The 26,444-nt window shown below is 49.0% G+C and overlaps 1 protein-coding gene across 2 annotated transcripts in view; it reads left to right on the plus strand.

Moving 5' to 3' along the window:
- coasy (CoA synthase) overlaps positions 1 to 26,444 on the plus strand; it is an 88,212-nt gene that overhangs the window by 15,245 nt on the left and 46,523 nt on the right. For both annotated transcript variants that reach the window (XM_063037374.1, XM_063037375.1), the window contains exons 3-4: positions 8,317 to 8,531; positions 9,243 to 9,374. In XM_063037374.1, the coding sequence (XP_062893444.1) occupies positions 8,317 to 8,531; positions 9,243 to 9,374 (347 nt within the window). The remainder of the gene's footprint in view (positions 1 to 8,316; positions 8,532 to 9,242; positions 9,375 to 26,444) is intronic.

Here is a 26,444-nt window from a genome sequence, read left to right on the forward strand (position 1 = left end):
ATCAGAAGTGGAAAGAGTGAGCGGTTTCAAGTTCCTGGGTGTCAAGATCTCTGAGGATCTATCCTGGACCCAACATTGATACAACTGCAAAGAAGACATAACCGTGGCTATACTTCATTAAAGTTTGAGGAGATTTGACCATAAGATCTCGGAGCAGAAATCGAATCCACTCCACCATTTCATCGTGGCTGGTCCAATTTTCCTCTCAGCCTCAATCTCCTGCCTTCTCCCCATATCCCTTCATGCTCTGATCATTCAAGAAGCTATCAAACTCTGGCTTAAAAATACATAAAGACTTGGCCTCCACAGCTGCCGGTGGCACAGAATTCTGCAAATTCACCACTCTCTGGCTAAAGAAATTCCTCCTCATCTCCATTCTAAAAGGACGCCCTTCTATTCTGAGGCTGTGTCCTCTGGTCCTAGACTCTCCCACCACAGGGAACATCCTCTCCACATCCACTCTATCAAGGCCTTTCACCATTCGATAGGTTTCAATGAGGTCACCCCTCATTCTTCTGAATTCCAGTGAATACAGGCCCAGAGCCACCAAACGCTCTTCATGTGACAAGCCGTTCAAACCTAGACTCATTTTTGTGAACCTCTTTTGAACCCTCTCCAGTTTCAGCACAACCTTTCTCAGACAAGGGGCCCAAAGCTGCTCACAATACTCCAGGTGAGGCCTCACCAGTGCTTTATAAAGTCTCAAAATTACATCCTTGCTTTTATATCCCAGTCCTCTTGAAATGAATGCTAACATCACATTTGCCTTCCTCACTACAGATTCAACCTGCAAATTAACCCTCCACCTATCTTCATATCATCTGCAAACTTTGCAACAAAGCCATCAATTTCATCATCCAAATCTTTGACTATAATGTAAGAAGAATCGGTCCCAGCACAGGTTCCACCACTAGTCACCGGCAGCCAGCCAGAAAAGGCTCCCTTTATTCCCACTCTTAGCCTCCTGCCAATCAGTCACTGCTAGACTCTTTTCTGTAATACCATGGGATCGTAGCTTGTTAAGCAGCCTCATGTGTGGCACCTTGTCAAAGGCCTTCTGAAAATCAAAGTACACAGCATCAACTCATTCTCCTTTGTCTATCCGGCTTGTTATGTCTTCAAAGAATTCTGACAGATTTGTCAGGCAAGATTTTCCCTTGAGGAAACCATGCTGACTACAGTGTATTTCATCACGTGCCTGCAAGTACCCCAAAACCACATCCTTAACAATCAATTCCCAACATCTTCCCAACCACTGAGGTCAATTCTGATTCATTCCACAACACCCAGTCCAGAATAGCCGATCCTTGAGTGAGCCAATCACAAGCTGCTCTAAAAAAGCCACCCCACAGGCATTCTAGAAATTCTCCCTCCTGGAATCCTGCACCAACCTGAACCAAACCACCCGCTCTGCCTCCTGCCTATCCTCTCGATAACAATGTGTATCCCTAGACATTGAGCTCCCAGCTATGATTTTTCAGCCGTGATTCAACATGATACCTGCCAATCTGCTACAAGCTCATCTACCTTATTCCGTATACTGCGCACATTCAGATACAACACCTTCAGTCCTGTATTCACTCTTTTCAATTTTGTCACACCATGCTCAACTTTTTTATTCCTAACTTTGAAGTCTTACCAGCATCTGCCTCCATAACCTCTGGTTCCCATCTCCCTGTAACTCTAGTTTAAGCCCCACTGTGTAGCATTAGCCATTAGCCATCATCCTCCTAGGTTATCAGTCTCCCTCCAGTTCAGGTGCAAACCATCCCTTCTGTACACGTCCCACCTTCCCTGGAAGACAGCACACTGAAGAGGACGATTCCTTATGCCCTGCCTCCTACACAAACTCCTTAGCCACACATTAAAATGTATAATCTTCTGCAGCCCCCCGGCAAGCCTCAGGGTCGCTCGGCTCGCTGTCGTCTAGGGAGACAGCCCTCGGCCCCGCCAAACTCGGTAATCAGTTTGTGTGGATGCTGTGTGATGTACCCCACCCTGCTCAAATAACAGATAATACACCAGATACGATTAAATGATTTACAGTTTATAGATATTACTGGAACTATGTAATTAATAGAGAATAAAATATAAAAGGAAAATAAAAGGCGCCACATTTATCAAAGTTTTATCTCTTCGTGCACAAACAGTTGGAGCTTAGGACCCTCCTTCTTCACCCTGCGACCCCTCGGACCACCTCGACCGGCCGCCTGGGACCAACAACGGTGGTCAACTAGACACTCCACACGAGTCCGTCTCCGTCTCCTCTCCTCGCCAAACGCCCCGCTCGGGGTCCGACCTCGTTAACGGACTCACAACACCTGGTCCATCCTCTGTCTCTCTTTCTCCCACCTTCTCCCCCAAAACCCCGCGCGTACAATATCTAACACCAAAGCATAACAACTATCGCAATTGGTTCATTCGTCCTCTCATCAATAGATAATCCAAAACAAACTGCTAGCGGGAAGGACTTTCTCGGCCGTTAACATAACAAAGAAGCCCTTTCGATTATAACATAACAAAGAAGCCATTTTAATTAGACTACGCAGTGACATTAAAAAAAAAACGCTTACACTTCCTAGTTCTGGCCTCGCTAGAACGTGGCATGGGTAGCAACCCCATGCAGAACCTCTACACTCGTCCTACCCATGTCATTGGTACACGGCTTCTGGCTGTTCACCCTCCCTCTTAACGCTGAGGACTCGATCCAAGATATCCTGGACCCTGGTACCCGGGAGGAAACATACCATCCGGGAATCTCATTCTCAGCCACAGAACCCCCTTTATGTTCCTCTAACTAATGAGTCCTCTATCACCACAGTGTGCCTCTTCTCCCCTCCCTTCTGAGTCACAGAGCCAGAGACTGGACCACTGTGACTTTCCTCTGTTAGGTCCCCCCAACAGTATCCAAAGTGATATACCTGTTGTTGAGGGGGATGGCCACAGGGGTACTCTGCTCTGGCTCCTTAACCCTTTTTCCCTTCCTGATTGTCACCCAGTTTCTATGTCCTATCTATCACCTCTTCAGCCTACCGAACGATCCGGAGTTGATCCAGTTCCAGCTCCGACTCCTTAACACGGATTGTTAGAAGCTGTGGCTGAATACACTTCTCATAGTTGTAGTGGTCAGGGTCACTGGACTTCTCCCTGCCTTCCCACATCCCGCCAGGGAGGCATTCGTCTCTACTGACACTGCATCCTGCCTGACATCTCCACTGTCCTAGCTGAGCAGATATAAAGAAGAGAAGGAAAAGAACTTGAGCTTTGCTTTCTCTGAGTGAAGCCGCTCTCTGAAGGATCAGAGAGCAAAAGCTGTAAGATCACTTCAGTAATGGACTTCAGTAAGGCCTTTGACAAGGTCCCTCATGGGAGGTTAGTTAGGAAGATTCAGTCGCTAGGTATATATGGAGAGGTGGTAAATTGGATTAGACTTTGGCTCAATGGAAGAAACCAAGGTGGTAGTAGAAAATTGCTTCTCAGAGTGGAGGCCTGTGACTAGTGGTGTGCCACAGGGATCGTTGCTGGGTCCATTGTTATTTGTCATCTATATCAATGATCTGGATGATCATGTGGTAAATTGGATCAGCAAATTTGTTGGTAATACAAAGATTGGAGGTGTAGTGGACAGTGAGGAAGGTTTTCAAAGCCTGCGGAGGGATTTGGACCAGCTGGAAAAATGGGCTGAAAAATGGCAGATGGAGATAAAATACAGACAAGTGTGAGGTATTGCACGTTGGAAGGACAAACCAAGGTAGAACATACAGGGTTAATGGTAAGGCACTGAGGAGTGCAGTGGAACAGAGAGATCTGGGAATACAGAAACAAAATTCCCTAAAAGTGGCGTCACAGGTAGATAAGGTCGTAAAGAGAGCTTTTGGTACATTGGCCTTTATTAATGAAAGTATTGAGTATAAGAGCTGGAATGTTATGATGAGGTTGTATAAGGCACTGGTGAGGCCAAATCTAGAGTATTGTGTTCAGTTTTGGTCACCAAATTACAGGAAGGATATTAATAAGGTTGAAAGAGTGCAGAGAAGGTTTACAAGGATGTTGCCAGGACTTGAGAAACTCAGTTACAGAGAAAGGTTGAATAGGTTAGGACTTTATTCCCTGGAGCGTAGAAGAATGAGGGGAGATTTGATAGAAGTATATAAAATTATGATGGGTATAGATAGCAGGCTTTTTCCACTGAGGCAAGGGGAGAAAAAAAGCAGAGGACATGGGTTAAGGGTGAGGGGGGAAAGTTTAAAGGGAACATTAGTGGGGGTTTCTTCACATAGAGAGTGGTGGGAGTATGGAATGAGCTGCCAGACGAGGTGGTAAATGCGGGTTCTTTTTTAACATTTAAGAATAAATTGGACAGATACATGGATGGGAGGTGTATGGAGGGATATGGTCCGTGTGCAGGTCAGTGGGACTAGGCAGAAAATGGTTCGGCACAGCCAAGGAGGGCCAAAAGTCCTGTTCCTGTGCTGTAGTTTCTTTGGTTTCTATCACCCCTCTGACTCTGTCCACTCAGATATAGCGGCCTCTACGCTTTCCCTGCTTTCCAATTTGCTCTTACTAATCAATCACAAACACTGACTGGCCACTGGTCAGAGCTCTGTTACCCTGCCGCGAACCGTTCCTGCTTTTTATCCTCGGCCCGTGGACCTGATTGAAGTCCCCTCCTCGACAGATTGGCCGCCGGTCAGAGCTCTATTTGGTACGTCACCAAAGACGCTTGCAACTTTCTACAGATGTACTGTGGAGAGCATTCTAACTGGCTGCATCACCATCTGGTATGGAGGGGTCTACTGCACGGGATCAAAGTAAGCTGCAGAGAGCTGTAAAATCCGTCGCTCCATCATGGACGCCAGCTTCCGTAGTGACCCAGGACATCTTCAAGGAGCAGTGCCTCAACAAGGCAGCATCCATCACTAAGGACCCCCATCACCCAGGATGTGCCCTCTACTCATTGCTACCATCAGGGAGGAGGTACAGGAGTCTGAAGACACACACTCAACGATTCAGGAATAGCTTCTTCCCCTCTGCCATCAGGGAGGAGGTACGGGAGCCTGAAGACCCACACTCAACGATTCAGGAACAGCTTCTTCCCCTCTGCCATCAGGGAGGAGGTACAGGAGCCTGAAGACACACACTCAATGATTCAGGAACAGCTTCTTCCCCTCTGCCATCAGGGAGGAGGTACAGGAGCCTGAAGACACACACTCAATGATTCAGGAATAGCTTCTTCCCCTCTGCCATCAGGGAGGAGGTTCAGGATCCTGAAGACACACACTCAACGATTCAGGAACAGCTTCTTTCCCTCTGTCATCCGATTTCTGAATGGACATTGAACCCATGAACACGACCTCACTAATTTTTTATTTATATTTTACGCTACTGATTTAATTTAATTATTCTGTATTCATTCTCTCTCTCTCTATCTATCTATATACACACACACACACACACACACACACACAAACGTTTGTATATACACACATGCCTATAAAAAGTATTCCTCCCCCCATCCCGCCCCGGATTTTTCATGTTTTGGTGTTTTACAACATTGAATCACGGTGGATTTAATTTGGCTTTTTTGACCCTGGTCTACAGAAAAAGACTCTTTTGTGTCAAAGTGAAAACAGTTCTCTACGAAGTGATCTAAATTAATTACAGATAGAAAACACAAAAGAATTAATTGCTTAAGTATTCACCCCATTTAATATGACATGCCAGATCATCAGTGTGCAGCCAACTGGTGTTAGAATTCACATAATTAGTTAAATGGAAGGGGACAAGTGAGGGAGGCCACCAAGAGACCTATGACAACTCTGGAGGAGCTACAAGTTTCAGTGGCTGACATGGACTGCACATACAACAACGGTTGCCCGGGTGCTTCACCAGACACAGCTTTATGGGAGAGTGGCAAAGAGAAAGCCACTGTTGAAAAGAAAAGTCGCATGAAATCTCAGCTAGTTTGCCAGAAGGCATGTGGGAGACTCGGAAACCAAAATTGAGCTTTTTGGCCATCAGAGTAAATGTTTTGTTGCGTAAACCAAACACCACACATCATCAAAAACACAGCATCCCTACTGTGAAGCATGGGTGTGGCTGCATCATGCTGTGGGGATGCTTCACTGCGGCAGGCCCTGGAAGGCTTGTGAGGGTAGAGGGTAAAGTGAATGCAGCAAAATATGGGGAAATCATGGAGGAAACCCTGATGCAGTCTGCAAGAGAACTGCAACTTGGGAGAAGATTTGTTTTCTAGCAAGCGGATTGAGACCTATCCTTACAGACTCAAGGCTCTAATTGCTGCCAAAAGGTGCACCAACTAAACACTGAGTTAAAGGGGGTGAGTAAGTATTGCAACCAACTTAGACCAATTTGCAGAAATTTGTTTGCACTTTGACACAAAAGTCCCTGTTGATCAGTGTCAAATAAGCCAAATTAACTCCACTGTGATTCAATGTTGTAAAACATGAAAACCTCCAAGGGGGGGAGGGTAGCTCTGTAAGTGAGGCTTAATCTGGAGTATTGTGTGCAGTTTGGAGTATTGTATGCCTCCAGGAAAGATGTAAATAAGATCGACAGAGTACAAAGAAAATTTACAAGGATTTTTTAACTTAGTTCCTTGTCATGGCTTTGAGGTTTCTGCGCCTCAGTGACCCAGAGAGCTATACTGGCTGGTGTCTTGGTAGGGTCACCCATGCCAACCAGGTCAAAAGGGTAGAGGACAGATTAGGAGTGGTCCACCGGTCCTCCACTTGTAAAACAAACTTTTCATACGCACTGTGTGTGTATTTACAAAACCTATTTATTAAGCAACACACATCAAAATTGCTGGTGAACGCAGCAGGCCAGGCAGTATCTCTAGGAAGAGGTACAGTCGACGTTTCGTGCTGAGACCCTTCGTCAGGACTAACTGAAAGAAGAGATAGTAAGAGATTTGAAAGTGGGAGGGGAGGGGGAGATCCAAAATGATAGGAGAAGACAGGAGGGGGAGGGATAGAGCCAAGAGCTGGACGGGTGATTAGCAAAAGGGATAGGAGAGGATCGTGGGACAGGAGGCCCAGGGAGAAGGAAAAGGGGTGGGGGGGGAACCCAGAGAATGGGCAAGGGGTATAGTCAGAGGGACAGAGGGAGAAAAAGGAGAGAGAGAGAGAGAGAAAGAAAGAAAGATAAATAAATAAATAAATAAATAAATAGATAAATAACAGATGGGGTACGAGGGGGAGGTGGGGCATTAGTGGAAGTTAGAGAAGTCAATGCTCATGGCATCAGGTTGGAGGCTACCCAGACAGAATATAAGGTGTTGTTCCTCCAACCTGAGTGTGTCTTCATCTTTACAGTAGAGGAGGCCGTGGATAGACATGTCAGAATGGGAATGGGATGTGGAATTAAAATTAAAATTAAAATGGCCACTGGGAGATCCTGCTTTCTCTGGCGGACAGAGCGTAGGTGTTCAGCAAAACGATCTCCCAGTCTGCATCGGGTCTCGCCAATATATAGAAGGCAACATCGGGAGCACCGGACGCAGTATATCACCCCAGTCGACTCACAGGTGAAGTGTCGCCTCACCTGGAAGGACTATCTGGGGCCCTGAATGGTGGTAAGGAAGGAAGTGTAAGGGCATGTGTAGCACTTGTTCCGCTTACAAGGATAAGTGCTGGGAGGGAGATCGGTAGGAAGAGATGGGGGGGACGAATGGACAAGGGAGTCGCATAGGGAGCGATCCCTGCGGAAAGCAGAGTGGGGGAGGGAAAGATGTGCTTAGTTGTGGGATCCCATTGGAGGTGGCGGAAGTTATGGAGAATTATATGTTGCACCCGGAGGCTGGTGGGGTGGTAGGTGAGTACAAGGGGAACCCTATTCCTAGTGGGATGGCGGGAGGATGAGGTGAGAGCAGATGTGCGTGAAATGGGAGAGATCCTTGCCCATCCTCTGGGCTTCCCCCCTTCCCCTTTCTTTCTCCCTAGGCCTCCCGTCCCATGATCCTCTCATATCCCTTTTGCCAATCAGCTGTCCAGCTCTTGGCTCCATCCCTCCCCCTCCTGTCTTCTCCGGTCATTTCAGATCTCCCCCTCTCACTCCCACTTTCAAATCTCTTACTATCTCTTCTTTCAGTTAGTCCTGACGAAGGATCTCGGCCTGAAATGTTGACTGTACCTCTTCCTAGAGATGCTGCCTGGCCTGCTGCATTCACCAGCAATTTTTATGTGTGTTGCTTGAAATTCCAGCATTTGCAGGTTTCCTGGTATTTGCGTTTATTTATTAAACTTGATTCTGAATATCATTCTCAGACGCTACATTTTAGAATATTTATTGCAGGTAAAGATCTAAAGGAGCTAATCGAGCCGTACCAAGATCGTGTGGACAAGGTTAGGACGTTCCTGTTGGATGTGAATCCGGGCATACAATATGAGCTCTGCTCCCTGCGAGACCCCTACGGACCAGCGATCACTGACCCAGATCTGGAGTGTATTGTTGTCAGTGACGAGACCCGTAAGGGTGGAGAGGCAGTGAACCGGAAACGACTGGCAAACGTAATGTATACAAGAAAGAAAACGTAAAATGCAGAATAACAGCTCATGCCCGAAAACAATTTTTAACTTGTAAAACATCCTGAGGAGCTGTAGTTGCACCAGTCTTTGTACTAACTGCATTTGCCTAAATACTTAACCGAGCCAGGATTTATCTGAAGTTACTCAGTTACAGAAGGTGGAGGTGTTGTATCTAGTCTTTTCAATCCTTAACTGCGTGAGGCCGTGTTTGGATTAGCCATAAGCCTCACAACCTCTCCCACTTAGAGGACCGAGTTTCACCAGCCATGTGTGCTTTAGATTCACAACCTTTGCCACCCGGACGACGAGGGAACCAGCCGTGTGTGCTTTAGATTCACAACCTTTGCCATTTAGAGGACTGAGTTTCACCAGCCATGTGTGCTTTAGATTCACAACCTCTTCCACTTAGAGGACGAGTTTCACCAGCCCTGTATGCTTTAGAGATTCACAGCCTCTGCCTCTTAGAGGACCGAGTTTCACCAGCCCTGTGTGCTTTAGATTCACAGCCTTTGCTACCTGAAGGACGAGTTTCACCAGCCACATGAGCTTTAGATTCACTACCTCTGCCGCTTAAAGGACGAGGGCACCAGCCACGTGTGTTTTCTTCCCATTTACTCGACTCTCTGCCTTTGCCCTCTGTGTTTCAACTTGCTTTGTGTCTGTTTCAGAAATTCCATTGCTTCTTTTCGCCAGGCCCTCCAGGAGCTGGCAATCCACCAGATCAGCCTTGTTAAGGACGTCCATCACACCAGCGACGAAGAAGAAAAGATCAGCTCATCCACACTCAGGAAGCGACTGTTAGGATCTTTGCTCACACCTCCCAAGGTAAGTCCCACTGCAATAGCATTGTGAGTTGAGGTTTATTGTCATCTGCCTGTACATGTACTGGTGGACTGAACTAGGACCAGAGGTCACACCTCAGAATAGAGGGGCACAGATGAGGAAGAATTTCTTGAGCCAGAATTTAGTGAATCTGTGGAACTCGTTGCCAAGGGTGGCTGTGGAGGCCAAGTCATTGGGTATATTTAAGGGAGAGTTTAATAGATTCTTGATTAGTCAGAGTATGAGGGATACAGGGAGAAGGCAGGAGACTGGGGCTGAGAGGGAAAATGCATCAGCATGATAAAATGCCGGAGCAGACTTGATGGGCCAAGTGGACTAATTCTGCTCCCATATCTTGGACATGCGCAGAATATATATCGCGCACAGTACATAAACCAACACATTAGAAACATAGAAAACCTACAGCACAATACAGGCCTTTCAGCCCACAAAGCTGTGCTGAACACGTCCTTACCTTAGAAATTACCGAGGGTTTCCCATAGCCCTCTATTTTTCTGAGCTCCATGTACCTATACAGGAGTCTCTTAAAAGACCCTATCGTATCCCCTCCACTACCATCGCTGGCAGCCCATTCCACGCACTCACCTCTCTCTGCGTAAAAAAAACTTACTCCTGACATCTCCTCTGTACCTACTTCCAAGCACCTTAAAACTGTGTCCTCTCCTGTTAGCCATTTCAGCCCTGGGAAAAAGCCTCTGACTATCCACACGATCAAAGCCTCTCATCATCTTATATACCTCTATCAGCTCACCTCTCATCCTCCGTCACTCCAAGGAGAAAAGGCCGAGTTCACTCAACCTATTCTCATAAGGCATGCTCCCCAATCCAGGCAACATCCTTGTAAATCTCCTCTGCACCCTTATGTTTTCACATCCTTCCTGTAGTAAGGCAACCAGAACTGAGCACAATACTCAAGTGAGGTCTGACCAGGGTCCTATATAGCTGCAACATTACCTCTCGACTCCTAAACTCAATCCCACGATTGATGAAGGCCAATACACCGTATGCCTTCTTAACCACAGAGTCAACCTGCGCAGCAGCTTTGAGTGTCCTATGGACTCGGACCCCAAGATCCCTCTGATCCTCCACACTGCCAAGAGTCTTACCATTAATACTATATTCTGCCATCATATTTGACCTACCAAAATAAACCACCTCATACTTATCTGGGTTTAACTCCATCTGCCACTTCTCAGCCCAGTTTTGCATCCTATCGATGTCCCGCTGTAACCTCTGACAGCCCTCCACACTATCCACAACACCTCCAACCCTTGTGTCATCAGTAAATTTACTAACCCATCCTGCCACTTCCTCATCCAGGTCATTTATAAAAATCACAAAGAGTAGGGGTCCCAGAACAGATCCCTGAGGCACACCACTGGTCACTGACCTCCATGCAGAATATGACCCGTCTACAACCATTCTTTGCCTTCTGTGGGCAAGCTAGTTCTGGATCCACAAAGCAATGTCTCCTTGGATTCCATCCCTCCTTACTTTCTCAATAAGCCTTGCATGGGGTACCTTGTCAAATGCCTTGCTGAAATCCATACACACTACATCTACTGCTCTACCTTCATCAATGTGTTTAGTCACATCCTCAAAAAATTCAATCAGGCTCGTAAGGCACGACTTGCCTTTCACAAAGCCATGCTGACTATACCTAATCATATTATACCTCTCCAAATGTTCATAAATCCGGCCTCTCAGGATCTTCTCCAACTTACCAACCACTGAAGTAGGACTCACTGGTCTATAATTTCCTGGGCTACCTCTTCTCCCCTTCTTGAGTAACGGAATAACGTCTGCAACCCTCCAATCCTCTGGAACCTCTCCGTCCCCATTGATGATGCAAAGATCGTTGCCAGAGGCTCAACAATCTCCTCCCTCGCCTCCCACAGTACATCTTGTCCGGTCCCAGTGACTTATCTAACTTGATGCTTTCCAAAAGCTCCAGCATATCCTCTTCCTTAATACCTACATGCTCAAGCTTTGCAGTCCACTGTAAGTCATCCCTACAATCGCCAAGATCCTTTTCCGTAGTGAATACTGAAGCAAAGTACTCATTAAGTACCTCTGCTATCTCCTCTGGTTCCATACACACTTTTCCACTGTCACACTTGATTGGTCCTTATTCTCTCACATTTTCACTTATTTGTAGAATGCCTTGGGGTTTTCCTTTATCCTGTCTGCCAAGGCATTCTCATGGCTCTTTCTGGCTCCCCTAATTTCTCTCTTAAGCTCCTTCCTGCTAGCCTTATAATCTTCTAGATCTCTATCATTACCTAGTTTTCTGAACCTTTCGTAAGCTCTTCTTTTCTTCTTGACTAGATTTACAACAGCCTTTGTACACCACAGTTCCTGTACCCTACCATCCTTTCCCTGTCTCATTCGAATGTACCTATGCAGAACGCCACACAAATATATCCCTGAACATTTGCCACATTTCTTCCGAATGTTTCCCTGAGAACATCTGTTTCCAATTTATGCTTCCAAGTTCCTGCCTGATAGCCTGATATTTCCCCTTACTCCAATTAAACATTTCCCTAACTTGTCTGTTCCTATCCCTCACCAATGCTATGGTAAAGGAGATAGAATTGTGATCACTATCTCCAAAATGCTCTCCCACTGAGAGACCTGACAGCTGACCAGGTTCATTTCCTCATACCAGATCAAGTACAGCCTCTCCTCCAGTTGGCTTATCTACATATTGTGTCAGGAAACCTTCGTGAACACACCCAACAAACTCCACCCCATCTAAACCCCTTGCTCTAGGCACATGCCAATCAATATTTGGGAAATTAAAATCTCCCATCGCGACAACCCTGTTATTATTACACAGAATTTTCCAGAATCTGTCTCCCTATCTGCTCCTCGATGTCCCTGTTACTATTGGGTGGTCTATAAAACACACCCAGTAGAGTTATTGACTCCTTCCTATTCCTAACTTCCACCCACAGAGACTCTGTAGACAACCCCTCCATGAGTTCTTCCTTTTCTGCAGCCGTGACACTATCTCTGATCAGCAGTGCCACACCCCCATCTCTTTTGCCTCCCTCCCTGTCCTTTCTGAAACATCTAAAGCCTGGCACTCTATATAACCATTCCTGCCCCTGAGTCATCCAAGTATCTGTAATGGCCACAACATCATAGCTCCAAGTACTGATCCACGCTCTAAGCTCATCTGCTTTGTTCATAATTCTCCTTGCATTAAAGTAGACACACCTCAAACCATCAGTCTGAGCGTATCCCTTCTCTATCAGCTGCCTATCCTCCCTCTCGCACTGCCTCCAAGCTTTCTCTATTTGTGAGCCAACCTCCTCTTCCTCCGTCTCTTCAGTTCGGTTCCCATCCCTCAGCAGTTCTGTTTTAAACTCTCCCCAGTAGCCTTCGCAAACCTCCCGGCCAGGATATTGGTCCCCCTGGGATTCAAGTGCAACCCATCTTTTTTGTACAGGTCACTCCTGCCCCAGAAGAGGTCCTAATAATCCAGAAATCTGAATCTCTGCCTCCTGCTCCAATCCCTCAGCCACACATTTATCCTCCGCCTCACTCTATTCCTATACTCACTGTCACGTGGCACAGGCAGTAATCCCAAGGTGACTACCTTTGTCTTCCTGCTTCTCAACTTCTTTCCTAACTCCCTGTAGTCTGTTTTCAGGACCTCCTCCCTTTTCCTGCCTATGTCATTAGTACCAATATGTACCAAGACCTCTGGCTGTTCTCCCTCCCACTGCGGGATGTCATGAGCGCGATCTGAAACATCCCGGACCCTGGCCCCTGGCCCCTGGGAGGCAAACTACCATCCGTGCTTCTTTCCTGCGTCCACAGAATCACCTGTCTGACCCCCTAACTATAGAGTCCCCAATCACTGCTGCCATCCTCTTACTTTCCCCACCCTTCTGAGCCACAGGACCAGACTCTGTGCCAGAGGCACGGCCACTGTTGCTTCCCCCAGGTAGGCCGTCTCCCCCAACAGTACTCAAACAGGAGTACTTATTGTCAAGGGGGACAGCCACAGGGGTACTCTCTAGCCTCTGACTCCTGCCCTTCCCTCTCCTGACTGTTACTCACTTATCTGTCTCTGCAGGCCCCGGTGTGACTACCTGACTATAGTTCCTCTCTATTGCTTCCTCACTTTCCTTGACCAGACGAAGGTCATCGAGCTGCATCTCCAGTTCCCTGACCCGGTCCCTAAGGAGCCGCAGCTCAACGCACCTGGCGCAGATGTGGTCGTCCGGGAGGCTGGGAGTCTCCCAGACTTCCCACGTCTGACACCGAGTACAGAACTCTGACCTCACACACATACTTCCTGTCTGTGTTCTACACAGGCAAACTACTTCGCCTCAACCCATTATCGCCACAGCCCCGTTGAGCCAAAGCCTTCCTACTCTGTCTCCCTGTACTCCAGTGCCCGCTGCTCCAACGCCCACTCTATAAGGTGTCCCTTTTTAAACTCTCCTCGCTGCTCTCACTGGCTGACGTCCACACACTTGCGCAGTCATGCCCCGATCTCACTTTATATTACCGCAAAGGTGTTTGTAAAATATAATTCAAAATGCATGTGAAGTGCTCAGAACAGGTAAACAGTAAACAGCTTTCTGTCCTAGTGACGAGACCTCGGTGGTGACGAGGTATTCATGTCTCCCAGCCTGAGGGAAGGAGCTGTTTCCCAGTCTAACAGTCCTACTCCTGATGCTCCTGAAGCTCCTTCCTGACAGTAGTGGGTCAGCGAGATTGTGGGATGAGTCAACAATGCTCCCGGTAAATATCCCAAACAGGGGGGAGGGAGACCTCAGTGATCCTCTCAGTTTTTACTGTTCTCTGTAGGGTCTTGCGGTCCGATGTCTTGCAGCTTCCGTATCTCACAATGATGCAGCTGGACAGGAGACTCTCGATGCTGTTCCTGCAGAAAGTTGAAAGTTGTAAGCGTGATAAAAGAATAAATCAAGGAAGGTAGTGCACCCGTGGCTGACAAGAGAAATTAGGGATAATATCAATTCCAAAGAAGTAGCATACAAATTAGCCAGAGAAAGTGACTCACCTGAGGACTGGGAGAAATTCAGAGTTCAGCAGAGGAGGACAAAGGGCTTAATTAGGAAGGGGATAAAAGATTATGAGAGAAAACTGGCAGAGAACATAAAAACGGACTGTAAAAGCTTTTATAGATATGTAAAAAGGAAAAGACTAGTAAAGACAAATGTAGGTCCCCTGCAGACAGAAACAGGTGAATTGATTATGGGGAGCAAGGACATGGCAGACCAATTGAATAATTACTTTGGTTCTGTCTTCACTAAGGAGGACATAAATAATCTTCCAGAAATAGTAAGGGACAAAGGGTCCAGTAAGATGGAGGAACTGAGTGAAATACATGTTAGTAGGGAAGTGGTGTTAGGTAAATTGAAGGGATTGAAGGCAGATAAATCCCCAGGGCCAGATGGTCTGCATCCTAGAGTGCTTAAGGAAGTAGCCCAAGAAATAGTGGATGCATTAGTGATGATTCTTCAAAACTCGTTAGATTCTGGACTAGTTCCTGAGGATTGGAGGGTGGCTAATGTAACCCCACTTTTTAAAAAAGGAGGGAGAGAGAAACCGGGGAATTATAGACCGGTTAGCCTAACGTCGGTGGTGGGGAAACTGCTGGAGTCAGTTATCAAGGATGTGATAACAGCACATTTGGAAAGCGGTGAAATGATCGGACAAAGTCAGCATGGATTTGTGAAAGGAAAATCATGTCTGACGAATCTCATAGAATTTTTTGAGGATGTAACGAGTAGAGTGGATAGGGGAGAACCAGTGGATGTGGTATATTTGGATTTTCAAAAGGCTTTTGACAAGGTCCCACACAGGAGATTAATGTGCAAACTTAAAGCACACGGTATTGGGGGTAAGGTATTGGTGTGGGTGGAGAATTGGTTAGCAGACAGGAAGCAAAGAGTGGGAATAAACGGGACCTTTTCAGAATGGCAGGCGGTAACTAGTGGGGTACCGCAAGGCTCAGTGCTGGGACCCCAGTTGTTTACAATATATATTAATGACTTGGATGAGGGAAGTAAATGCAGCATCTCCAAGTTTGCGGATGACACGAAGCTGGGTGGCAGTGTTAGCAGTGAGGAGGATGCTAAGAGGATGCAGGGTGACTTGGATAGGTTGGGTGAGTGGGCAAACTCATGGCAGATGCAATTTAATGTGGATAAATGTGAAGTTATCCACTTTGGTGGCAAAAATAGGAAAACAGATTATTATCTGAATGGTGGCCGATTAGGAAAAGGGAAGATGCAACGAGACCTGGGTGTCATTATACACCAGTCATTGAAAGTGGGCATGCAGGTACAGCAGGCAGTGAAAAAGGCGAACGGTATGCTTGCATTTGTAGCGAGAGGATTCGAGTACAGGAGCAGGGAGGTACTACTGCAGTTGTACAAGGGCATGGTGAGACCACACCTGGAGTATTGTGTGCAGTTTTGGTCCCCTAATCTGAGGAAAGACATCTTTGCCATAGAGGGAGTACAAAGAAGGTTCACCAGATTGATTCCTGGGATGGCAGGTCTTTCATATGAAGAAAGACTGGATGAACTGGGCTTGTACTCGTTGGAATTTAGAAGATTGAGGGGGGATCTGATTGAAACGTATAAGATCCTAAAGGGATTGGACAGGCTAGATGCGGGAAGATTGTTCCCGATGTTGGGGAAGTCCAGAACGAGGGGTCACAGTTTGAGGATAGAGGGGAAGCCCTTTAGGACCGAGATTAGGAAAAACTTCTTCACACAGAGAGTGGTGAATCTGTGGAATTCTCTGCCACAGCAAACTGTTGAGGCCAGTTCATTGGCTATGTTTAAGAGGGAGTTAGATATGGCCCTTGTGGCTACAGGGGTCAGGGGGTATGGAGGGAAGGCTGGGGCAGGGTTCTGAGTTGGATGATCAGCCATGATCATAATAAATGGTGGTGCAGGCTCGAAGGGCCGAATGGCCTACTCCTGCACCTATTTTCTATGTTTCTATGTTTCTAAACTATGATGTTCCTCGAACGAACACACACAGACCCTTCAGCCCATCAGCTGTATCCTCAAACGCTGAGAGACACTGAAGAAAGATGTGATAAACTGCAATATTCCTAGGATGAACATAAGACCCTTCAGCCCATCAGCAGTATGCTGACCATCAAGTTCTTATCTGTACTTATTCCATCAACCTGTATTTACCTAGTTGGTTTCTATGCTTGGCTGTTCCACTTCTCATCTGTGTGCATCATGATTGTGATCGTTAACGTAGTTACTGCCATATTATGCAGTGCAATCGACTGTCCAGTCACCCCATGGGTTGCAAAGTTCTGCCAGAGATTCCCTCTAATCACCTTGCCATCAATCTGTGTCCTTGACTCTTCTTTTCCCCTTTACTGAGGTAGCTACCTTTTCTAGTATTTCCCTTGTCCAATGTTGAATATTAGTATCAGGTCTTCTTCTAACTCTTCTGCTCCAAAGAAAACACATACCAGCCTACTCAATCATTCCCCCAGAACTGAAACTCTCAATCCAAGACCCCAATCACTCCCCAGAACTGAAACTCTCAATCCTAGACCCCAATCACTCCCCCAGAACTGAAACTCTCTGTCCTAGACCCCAGTCACTCCCTCAGAACTGAAACTCTCTGTCCTAGACCCCAATCACTCCCCCAGAACTGAAACTCTCCATCCTAGACCCCAATCACTCCCCCAGAACTGAAACACTCTGTCCTAGGCCCCAATCACTCCCCCAGAACTGAAACTCTCTGTCCTAGACCCCAATCACTCCCCCAGAACTGAAACTCTCCATCCTAGACCCCAATCACTCCCCCAGAACTGAAACACTCTGTCCTAGACCCCAATCACTCCCCCAGAACTGAAACTCTGTCCGAGACCCCAATCACTCCCCCAGAACTGAAACTCTCTGTCCTAGACCCCAATCACTCCCCCAGAACTGAAACACTCTGTCCTAGACCCCAATCATTCCCCCAGAACTGAAACTCTCTGTCCTAGACCCCAATCACTCCCCCAGAACTGAAACTCTGTCCTAGACCCCAGTCACTCCCCAGAACTGAAACTCTGACCTAGACCCCAATAACTCCCCCAGAACTGAAACTCTCCATCCTAGACCCCAATCACTCCCCCAGAACTGAAACTCTCAATCCTAGACCCCAATCACTCCCCCAGAACTGAAACTCTCCATCCGAGACCCCAATCATTCCCCAGAACTGAAACATTCTGTCCTAGACCCCAATCACTCCCCCAGAACTGCAACTCTCTGTCCTAGACCCCAGTCATCCCCAGAACTGAAACTCTCTGTCCTAGACCCCAGTCACTCCCCCAGAACTGAAACTCTCTGTCCTAGACCCCAGTCACTCCCTGCAGAACTGAAACTCTCTGTCCTAGACCCCAATCACTCCCCCAGAACTGAAACTCTCTGTCCTAGACCCCAATCACTCCCCCAGAACTGAAACTCTCTGTCCTAGGCCCCAATCACTCCCCCAGAACTGAAACTCTGTCCTAGACCCCAATCACTCCCCCAGAACTGAAACTCTCTGTCCTAGACCCCAATCATTCCCCCAGAACTGAAACTCTCTGTCCGAGACCCCAATCACTCCCCCAGAACTGAAACTCTCCATCCTAGACCCCAATCACTCCCCAGAACTGAAACACTCTGTCCTAGACCCCAATCACTCCCCCAGAACTGAAACTCTCTGTCCTAGACCCCAGTCATCCCACAGAACTGAAGCTCTCTGTCCTAGACCCCAATCACTCCCCCAGAACTGAAACTCTCTGTCCTAGACCCCAATCACTCCCCCAGAACTGAAACTCTCTGTCCTAGACCCCAGTCATCCCCCAGAACTGAAACTCTCTGTCCTAGACCCCAGTCACTCCCCCAGAACTGAAACTCTCTGTCCTAGACCCCAATCACTCCCCCAGAACTGAAACACTCTGTCCTAGACCCCAATCACTCCCCCAGAACTGAAACTCTCTGTCCTAGACCCCAATCACTCCCCCAGAACTGAAACTCTCTGTCCTAGGCCCCAATCACTCCCCCAGAACTGAAACTCTGTCCTAGACCCCAATCACTCCCCCAGAACTGAAACACTCGGTCCTAGACCCCAGTCACTCCCCCAGAACTGAAACTCTCCATCCTAGACCCCAATCATTCCCCAGAACTGAAACTCTGTCCTAGACCCCAGTCACTCCCCCAGAACTGAAACACTCTGTCCTAGGCTCCAATCACTCCCCCAGAACTGAAACTCTGTCCTAGACCCCAGTCACTCCCCCAGAACTGAAACTCTCAGTCCGGGTCCCCAATCATTCCCCCAGAACTGCAACTCTCTGTCCGAGACCCCAGTCACTCCCCCAGAACTGAAACTCTCCATCCTAGACCCCAATCACTCCCCCAGAACTGAAACACTCTGTCCTAGGCCCCAATCACTCCCCCAGAACTGAAACTCTGTCCTAGACCCCAATCACTCCCCCAGAACTGCAACTCTCTGTCCTAGACCCCAGTCATCCCACAGAACTGAAGCTCTCTGTCCGAGACCCCAATCACTCCCCCAGAACTGAAACTCTCCATCCTAGACCCCAATCACTCCGCCAGAACTGAAACACTCAATCCTAGACCCCAATCACTCCCCATTACTGAAACTCTCTGTCCTAGACCCCAATCATTCCCCCAGAACTGAAACTCTGTCCTAGACCCCAATCACTCCCCCAGAACTGAAACTCTGTCCTAGACCCCAATCACTCCCCCAGAACTGAAACATTCTGTCGTAGACCCCAGTCACTCCCCCAGAACTGAAACTCTCTGTCCTAGACCCCAGTCATCCCCCAGAACTGAAACTCTCCATCCTAGACCCCAATCACTCCCCCAGAACTGAAACACTCTGTCCTAGACCCCAATCACTCCCCCAGAACTGAAACACTCTGTCCTAGGCCCCAATCACTCCCCCAGAACTGAAACTCTGTCCTAGACCCCAATCACTCCCCCAGAACTGAAACTCTCTGTCCTAGACCCCAATCACTCCCCCAGAACTGAAACTCTCTGTCCGAGACCCCAATCACTCCCCCAGAACTGAAACTCTCCATCCTAGACCCCAATCACTCCCCCAGAACTGAAACACTCTGTCCTAGACCCCAATCACTCCCCCAGAACTGAAACTCTGTCCTAGACCCCAATCACTCCCCCAGAACTGAAACTCTCTGTCCTAGACCCCAATCACTCCCCCAGAACTGAAACTCTCTGTCCTAGACCCCAATCACTCCCCCAGAACTGAAACTCTCTGTCCTAGACCCCAGTCACTCCCCCAGAACTGAAACTCTCTGTCCTAGACCCCAATCACTCCCCCAGAACTGAAACTCTCCATCCTAGACCCCAATCACTCCCCCAGAACTGAAACACTCTGTCCTAGGCCCCAATCACTCCCCCAGAACTGAAACTCTGTCCTAGACCCCAATCACTCCCCCAGAACTGAAACACTCTGTCCTAGACCCCAGTCACTCCCCCAGAACTGAAACTCTCTGTCCGAGACCCCAATCACTCCCCCAGAACTGAAACTCTCCATCCTAGACCCCAATCACTCCCCCAGAACTGAAACACTCTGTCCTAGACCCCAATCACTCCCCCAGAACTGAAACTCTCTGTCCTAGACCCCAGTCACTCCCCCAGAACTGAAACTCTCCATCCTAGACCCCAATCACTCCCCCAGAACTGAAACTCTCTGTCCTAGACCCCAATCATCCCATCCTCCCCCAGAACTGAAACTCTCCATCCTAGACCCCAATCATTCCCCCAGAACTGAAACTCTGTCCTAGACCCCAATCACTCCCCCAGAACTGAAACACTCTGTCCTAGACCCCAGTCACTCCCCCAGAACTGAAACTCTGTCCTAGACCCCAGTCACTCCCCCAGAACTGAAACTCTCAGTCCGGGTCCCCAATCATTCCCCCAGAACTGCAACTCTCTGTCCGAGACCCCAGTCACTCCCCCAGAACTGAAACTCTCCATCCTAGACCCCAATCACTCCCCCAGAACTGAAACACTCTGTCCTAGGCCCCAATCACTCCCCCAGAACTGAAACTCTGTCCTAGACCCCAATCACTCCCCCAGAACTGCAACTCTCTGTCCTAGACCCCAGTCATCCCACAGAACTGAAGCTCTCTGTCCGAGACCCCAATCACTCCCCCAGAACTGAAACTCTCCATCCTAGACCCCAATCACTCCGCCAGAACTGAAACACTCAATCCTAGACCCCAATCACTCCCCATTACTGAAACTCTCTGTCCTAGACCCCAATCATTCCCCCAGAACTGAAACTCTCTGTCCTCGGCCCCAATCACTCCCCCAGAACTGAAACTCTGTCCTAGACCCCAATCACTCCCCCAGAACTGAAACATTCTGTCGTAGACCCCAATCACTCCCCCAGAACTGAAACACTCTGTCGAAGACCCCAGTCACTCCCCCAGAACTGAAACTCTCCATCCTAGACCCCAGTCACTCCCCCAGAACTGAAACTCTGTCCTAGACCCCAGTCACTCCCCCAGAACTGAAACACTCTGTCGTAGACCCCAGTCACTCCCCCAGAACTGAAACTCTGTCCTAGACCCCAGTCACTCCCCCAGAACTGAAACTCTCAGTCCGGGTCCCCAATCATTCCCCCAGAACTGCAACTCTCTGTCCGAGACCCCAGTCACTCCCCCAGAACTGAAACTCTCCATCCTAGACCCCAATCACTCCCCCAGAACTGAAACACTCTGTCCTAGGCCCCAATCACTCCCCCAGAACTGAAACTCTGTCCTAGACCCCAATCACTCCCCCAGAACTGCAACTCTCTGTCCTAGACCCCAGTCATCCCACAGAACTGAAGCTCTCTGTCCGAGACCCCAATCACTCCCCCAGAACTGAAACTCTCCATCCTAGACCCCAATCACTCCCCCAGAACTGAAACACTCTGTCCTAGGCCCCAATCACTCCCCCAGAACTGAAACTCTCTGTCCTAGACCCCAATCATCCCCCAGAACTGAAACTCTCCATCCTAGACCCCAATCACTCCCCCAGAACTGAAACACTCTGTCCTAGGCCCCAATCACTCCCCCAGAACTGAAACTCTGTCCTAGACCCCAATCACTCCCCCAGAACTGAAACATTCTGTCGTAGACCCCAATCACTACCCCAGAACTGAAACACTCTGTCCTAGAACCCAATCATTCCCCCAGAACTGAAACTCTCAGTCCTAGACCCCAATCACTCCCCCAGAACTGAAACTCTCTGTCCTAGACCCCAATCACTCCCCCAGAACTGAAACTCTCTGTCCTAGACCCCAATCATTTTCCCAGAACTGAAACTCTCAATCCTAGACCCTAATCATTTCCCCAGAACTGAAACTCTCTGTCGTAGACCCCAGTCACTCCCCCAGAACTGAAACTCTCCATCCTAGACCCCAATCACTCCCCAGAACTGAAACCTCGTCCTAGACCCCAATCACTCCCCCAGAACTGAAACATCTCCTAGACCCCAATCACTCCCCCAGAACTGAAACTCTCTGTCCTAGACCCCAATCACTCCCCCAGAACTGAAACACTCTGTCCTAGGCCCCAATCACTCCCCCAGAACTGAAACTCTGTCCTAGACCCCAATCACTCCCCCAGAACTGAAACTCTCCATCCTAGACCCCAATCACTCCCCCAGAACTGAAACTCTCTGTCCTAGACCCCAATCACTCCCCCAGAACTGAAACTCTGTCCTAGACCCCAATCACTCCCCCAGAACTGCAACTCTCTGTCCTAGACCCCAGTCATCCCACAGAACTGAAGCTCTCTGTCCGAGACCCCAATCACTCCCCCAGAACTGAAACTCTCCATCCTAGACCCCAATCACTCCCCCAGAACTGAAACTCTCTGTCCTAGACCCCAATCACTCCCCCAGAACTGAAACTCTCTGTCCTAGACCCCAATCACTCCCCCAGAACTGAAACTCTGTCCTAGACCCCAATCACTCCCCAGAACTGAAACTCTCTGTCCTAGACCCCAATCACTCCCCCAGAACTGAAACTCTCTGTCCGTAGACCCCAATCACTCCCCCAGAACTGAAACTCTCCATCCTAGACCCCAATCACTCCCCCAGAACTGAAACACTCTGTCCTAGGCCCCAATCACTCCCCCAGAACTGAAACTCTGTCCTAGACCCCAATCACTCCCCCAGAACTGAAACTCTCTGTCCGAGACCCCAATCACTCCCCCAGAACTGAAACTCTCTGTCCGAGACCCCAATCACTCCCCCAGAACTGAAACTCTCCATCCTAGACCCCAATCACTCCCCCAGAACTGAAACACTCTGTCCTAGACCCCAATCACTCCCCCAGAACTGAAACTCTCTGTCCTAGACCCCAATCACTCCCCCAGAACTGAAACTCTCTGTCCTAGGCCCCAATCACTCCCCCAGAACTGAAACTCTGTCCTAGACCCCAATCACTCCCCCAGAACTGAAACTCTCTGTCCTAGACCCCAGTCACTCCCCCAGAACTGAAACTCTCCATCCTAGACCCCAATCACTCCCCCAGAACTGAAACTCTCAATCCTGGACCCCAGTCACTCCCCAGAACTGAAACTCTGTCCTAGACCCCAGTCACTCCCCAGAACTGAAACTCTCTGTCCTAGACCCCAATCACTCCCCCAGAACTGAAACTCTCTGTCCTAGACCCCAATCACTCCCCCAGAACTGAAACTCTCTGTCCGAGACCCCAGTCACTCCCCCAGAACTGAAACTCTCCATCCTAGACCCCAATCACTCCCCCAGAACTGAAACTCTGTCCTAGACCCCAATCACTCCCCCAGAACTGAAACACTCTGTCCTAGACCCCAATCACTCCCCCAGAACTGAAACTCTGTCCTAGACCCCAATCACTCCCCCAGAACTGAAACTCTCTGTCCTAGGCCCCAATCACTCCCCCAGAACTGAAACTCTCTGTCCGAGACCCCAATCACTCCCCCAGAACTGAAACTCTCCATCCTAGACCCCAATCACTCCCCCAGAACTGAAACTCTCTGTCCTAGACCCCAATCACTCCCCCAGAACTGAAACTCTCTGTCCTAGACCCCAATCACTCCCCCAGAACTGAAACTCTCCATCCTAGACCCCAATCACTCCCCCAGAACTGAAACTCTCTGTCCTAGACCCCAATCACTCCCCCAGAACTGAAACTCTCTGTCCTAGACCCCAATCATTCCCCCAGAACTGAAACTCTGTCCTAGACCCCAATCACTCCCCAGAACTGAAACTCTGTCCGAGACCCCAATCACTCCCCCAGAACTGAAACATTCTGTCGTAGACCCCAATCACTCCCCCAGAACTGAAACACTCTGTCGAAGACCCCAGTCACTCCCCCAGAACTGAAACTCTCTGTCCTAGACCCCAATCACTCCCCCAGAACTGAAACTCTGTCCTAGACCCCAATCACTCCCCCAGAACTGAAACACTCTGTCCTAGGCCCCAATCACTCCCCCAGAACTGAAACTCTGTCCTAGACCCCAATCACTCCCCCAGAACTGAAACTCTCAGTCCTAGACCCCAATCATTCCCCCAGAACTGCAACTCTCTGTCCGAGACCCCAGTCACTCCCCCAGAACTGAAACTCTCCATCCTAGACCCCAATCACTCCCCCAGAACTGAAACACTCTGTCCTAGGCCCCAATCACTCCCCCAGAACTGAAACTCTGTCCTAGACCCCAGTCATCCCACAGAACTGCAACTCTCTGTCCTAGACCCCAGTCATCCCACAGAACTGAAGCTCTCTGTCCGAGACCCCAATCACTCCCCCAGAACTGAAACTCTCCATCCTAGACCCCAATCACTCCGCCAGAACTGAAACACTCAATCCTAGACCCCAATCACTCCCCCAGAACTGAAACTCTCTGTCCTAGACCCCAATCATTCCCCCAGAACTGAAACTCTCCATCCTAGACCCCAATCACTCCCCCAGAACTGAAACACTCTGTCCTAGACCCCAATCACTCCCCCAGAACTGAAACTCTCTGTCCTAGACCCCAATCACTCCCCCAGAACTGAAACTCTCTGTCCTAGACCCCAATCACTCCCCCAGAACTGAAACACTCTGTCCTAGACCCCAATCATTCCCCCAGAACTGAAACTCTCAGTCCTAGACCCCAATCACTCCCCCAGAACTGAAACTCTCTGTCCTAGACCCCAATCACTCCCCCAGAACTGAAACTCTCCATCCTAGACCCCAATCACTCCCCCAGAACTGAAACACTCTGTCCTAGGCCCCAATCACTCCCCCAGAACTGAAACTCTGTCCGAGACCCCAATCACTCCCCCAGAACTGAAACTCTGTCCTAGACCCCAATCACTCCCCCAGAACTGAAACACTCTGTCCTAGACCCCAATCACTCCCCCAGAACTGAAACTCTGTCCTAGACCCCAATCACTCCCCCAGAACTGAAACTCTCTGTCCTAGACCCCAATCACTCCCCCAGAACTGAAACTCTTCCTAGACCCCAATCACTCCCCCAGAACTGAAACTCTCCATCCTAGACCCCAATCACTCCCCCAGAACTGAAACTCTGTCCTAGACCCCAATCACTCCCCCAGAACTGCAACTCTCTGTCCTAGACCCCAATCACTCCCCCAGAACTGAAACTCTCTGTCCGAGACCCCAATCACTCCCCCAGAACTGAAACTCTCCATCCTAGACCCCAATCACTCCGCCAGAACTGAAACACTCAATCCTAGACCCCAATCACTCCCCATTACTGAAACTCTCTGTCCTAGACCCCAATCATTCCCCCAGAACTGAAACTCTGTCCTAGACCCCAATCACTCCCCCAGAACTGAAACTCTGTCCGAGACCCCAATCACTCCCCCAGAACTGAAACATTCTGTCGTAGACCCCAATCACTCCCCCAGAACTGAAACACTCTGTCGAAGACCCCAGTCACTCCCCCAGAACTGAAACTCTCCATCCTAGACCCCAATCATTCCCCCAGAACTGAAACTCTGTCCTAGACCCCAGTCACTCCCCCAGAACTGAAACACTCTGTCGTAGACCCCAGTCACTCCCCCAGAACTGAAACTGTGTCCTAGACCCCAGTCACTCCCCCAGAACTGCAACTCTCTGTCCGAGACCCCAGTCACTCCCCCAGAACTGAAACTCTCTGTCCTAGGCCCCAATCACTCCCCCAGAACTGAAACTCTGTCCTAGACCCCAATCACTCCCCCAGAACTGCAACTCTCTGTCCTAGACCCCAGTCATCCCACAGAACTGAAGCTCTCTGTCCGAGACCCCAATCACTCCCCCAGAACTGAAACTCTCCATCCTAGACCCCAATCACTCCCCCAGAACTGAAACACTCTGTCCTAGACCCCAATCATCCCCCAGAACTGAAACTCTCTGTCCTAGACCCCAGTCATCCCACAGAACTGAAACTCTCTGTCCTAGACCCCAATCACTCCCCCAGAACTGAAACTCTCTGTCCTCGACCCCAATCACTCCCCCAGAACTGAAACTCTGTCCTAGACCCCAATCACTCCCCCAGAACTGAAACTCTCCATCCTAGACCCCAATCACTCCCCCAGAACTGAAACTCTCTGTCCGAGACCCCAGTCACTCCCCCAGAACTGAAACTCTCTGTCCTAGGCCCCAATCACTCCCCCAGAACTGAAACTCTGTCCTAGACCCCAATCACTCCCCCAGAACTGAAACTCTCTGTCCTAGACCCCAATCACTCCCCCAGAACTGAAACACTCTGTCCTAGACCCCAGTCATCCCCCCAGAACTGAAACTCTCTGTCCTAGACCCCAGTCACTCCCCCAGAACTGAAACTCTCCATCCTAGACCCCAATCACTCCCCCAGAACTGAAACACTCTGTCCTAGGCCCCAATCACTCCCCCAGAACTGAAACTCTGTCCTAGACCCCAATCACTCCCCCAGAACTGAAACACTCTGTCGTAGACCCCAGTCACTCCCCCAGAACTGAAACTCTCTGTCCGAGACCCCAATCACTCCCCCAGAACTGAAACTCTCCATCC

Source organism: Mobula hypostoma, chromosome X1 (genome assembly GCF_963921235.1).
Source record: "Mobula hypostoma chromosome X1, sMobHyp1.1, whole genome shotgun sequence".
Classification (NCBI taxonomy): domain Eukaryota; kingdom Metazoa; phylum Chordata; class Chondrichthyes; order Myliobatiformes; family Myliobatidae; genus Mobula; species Mobula hypostoma.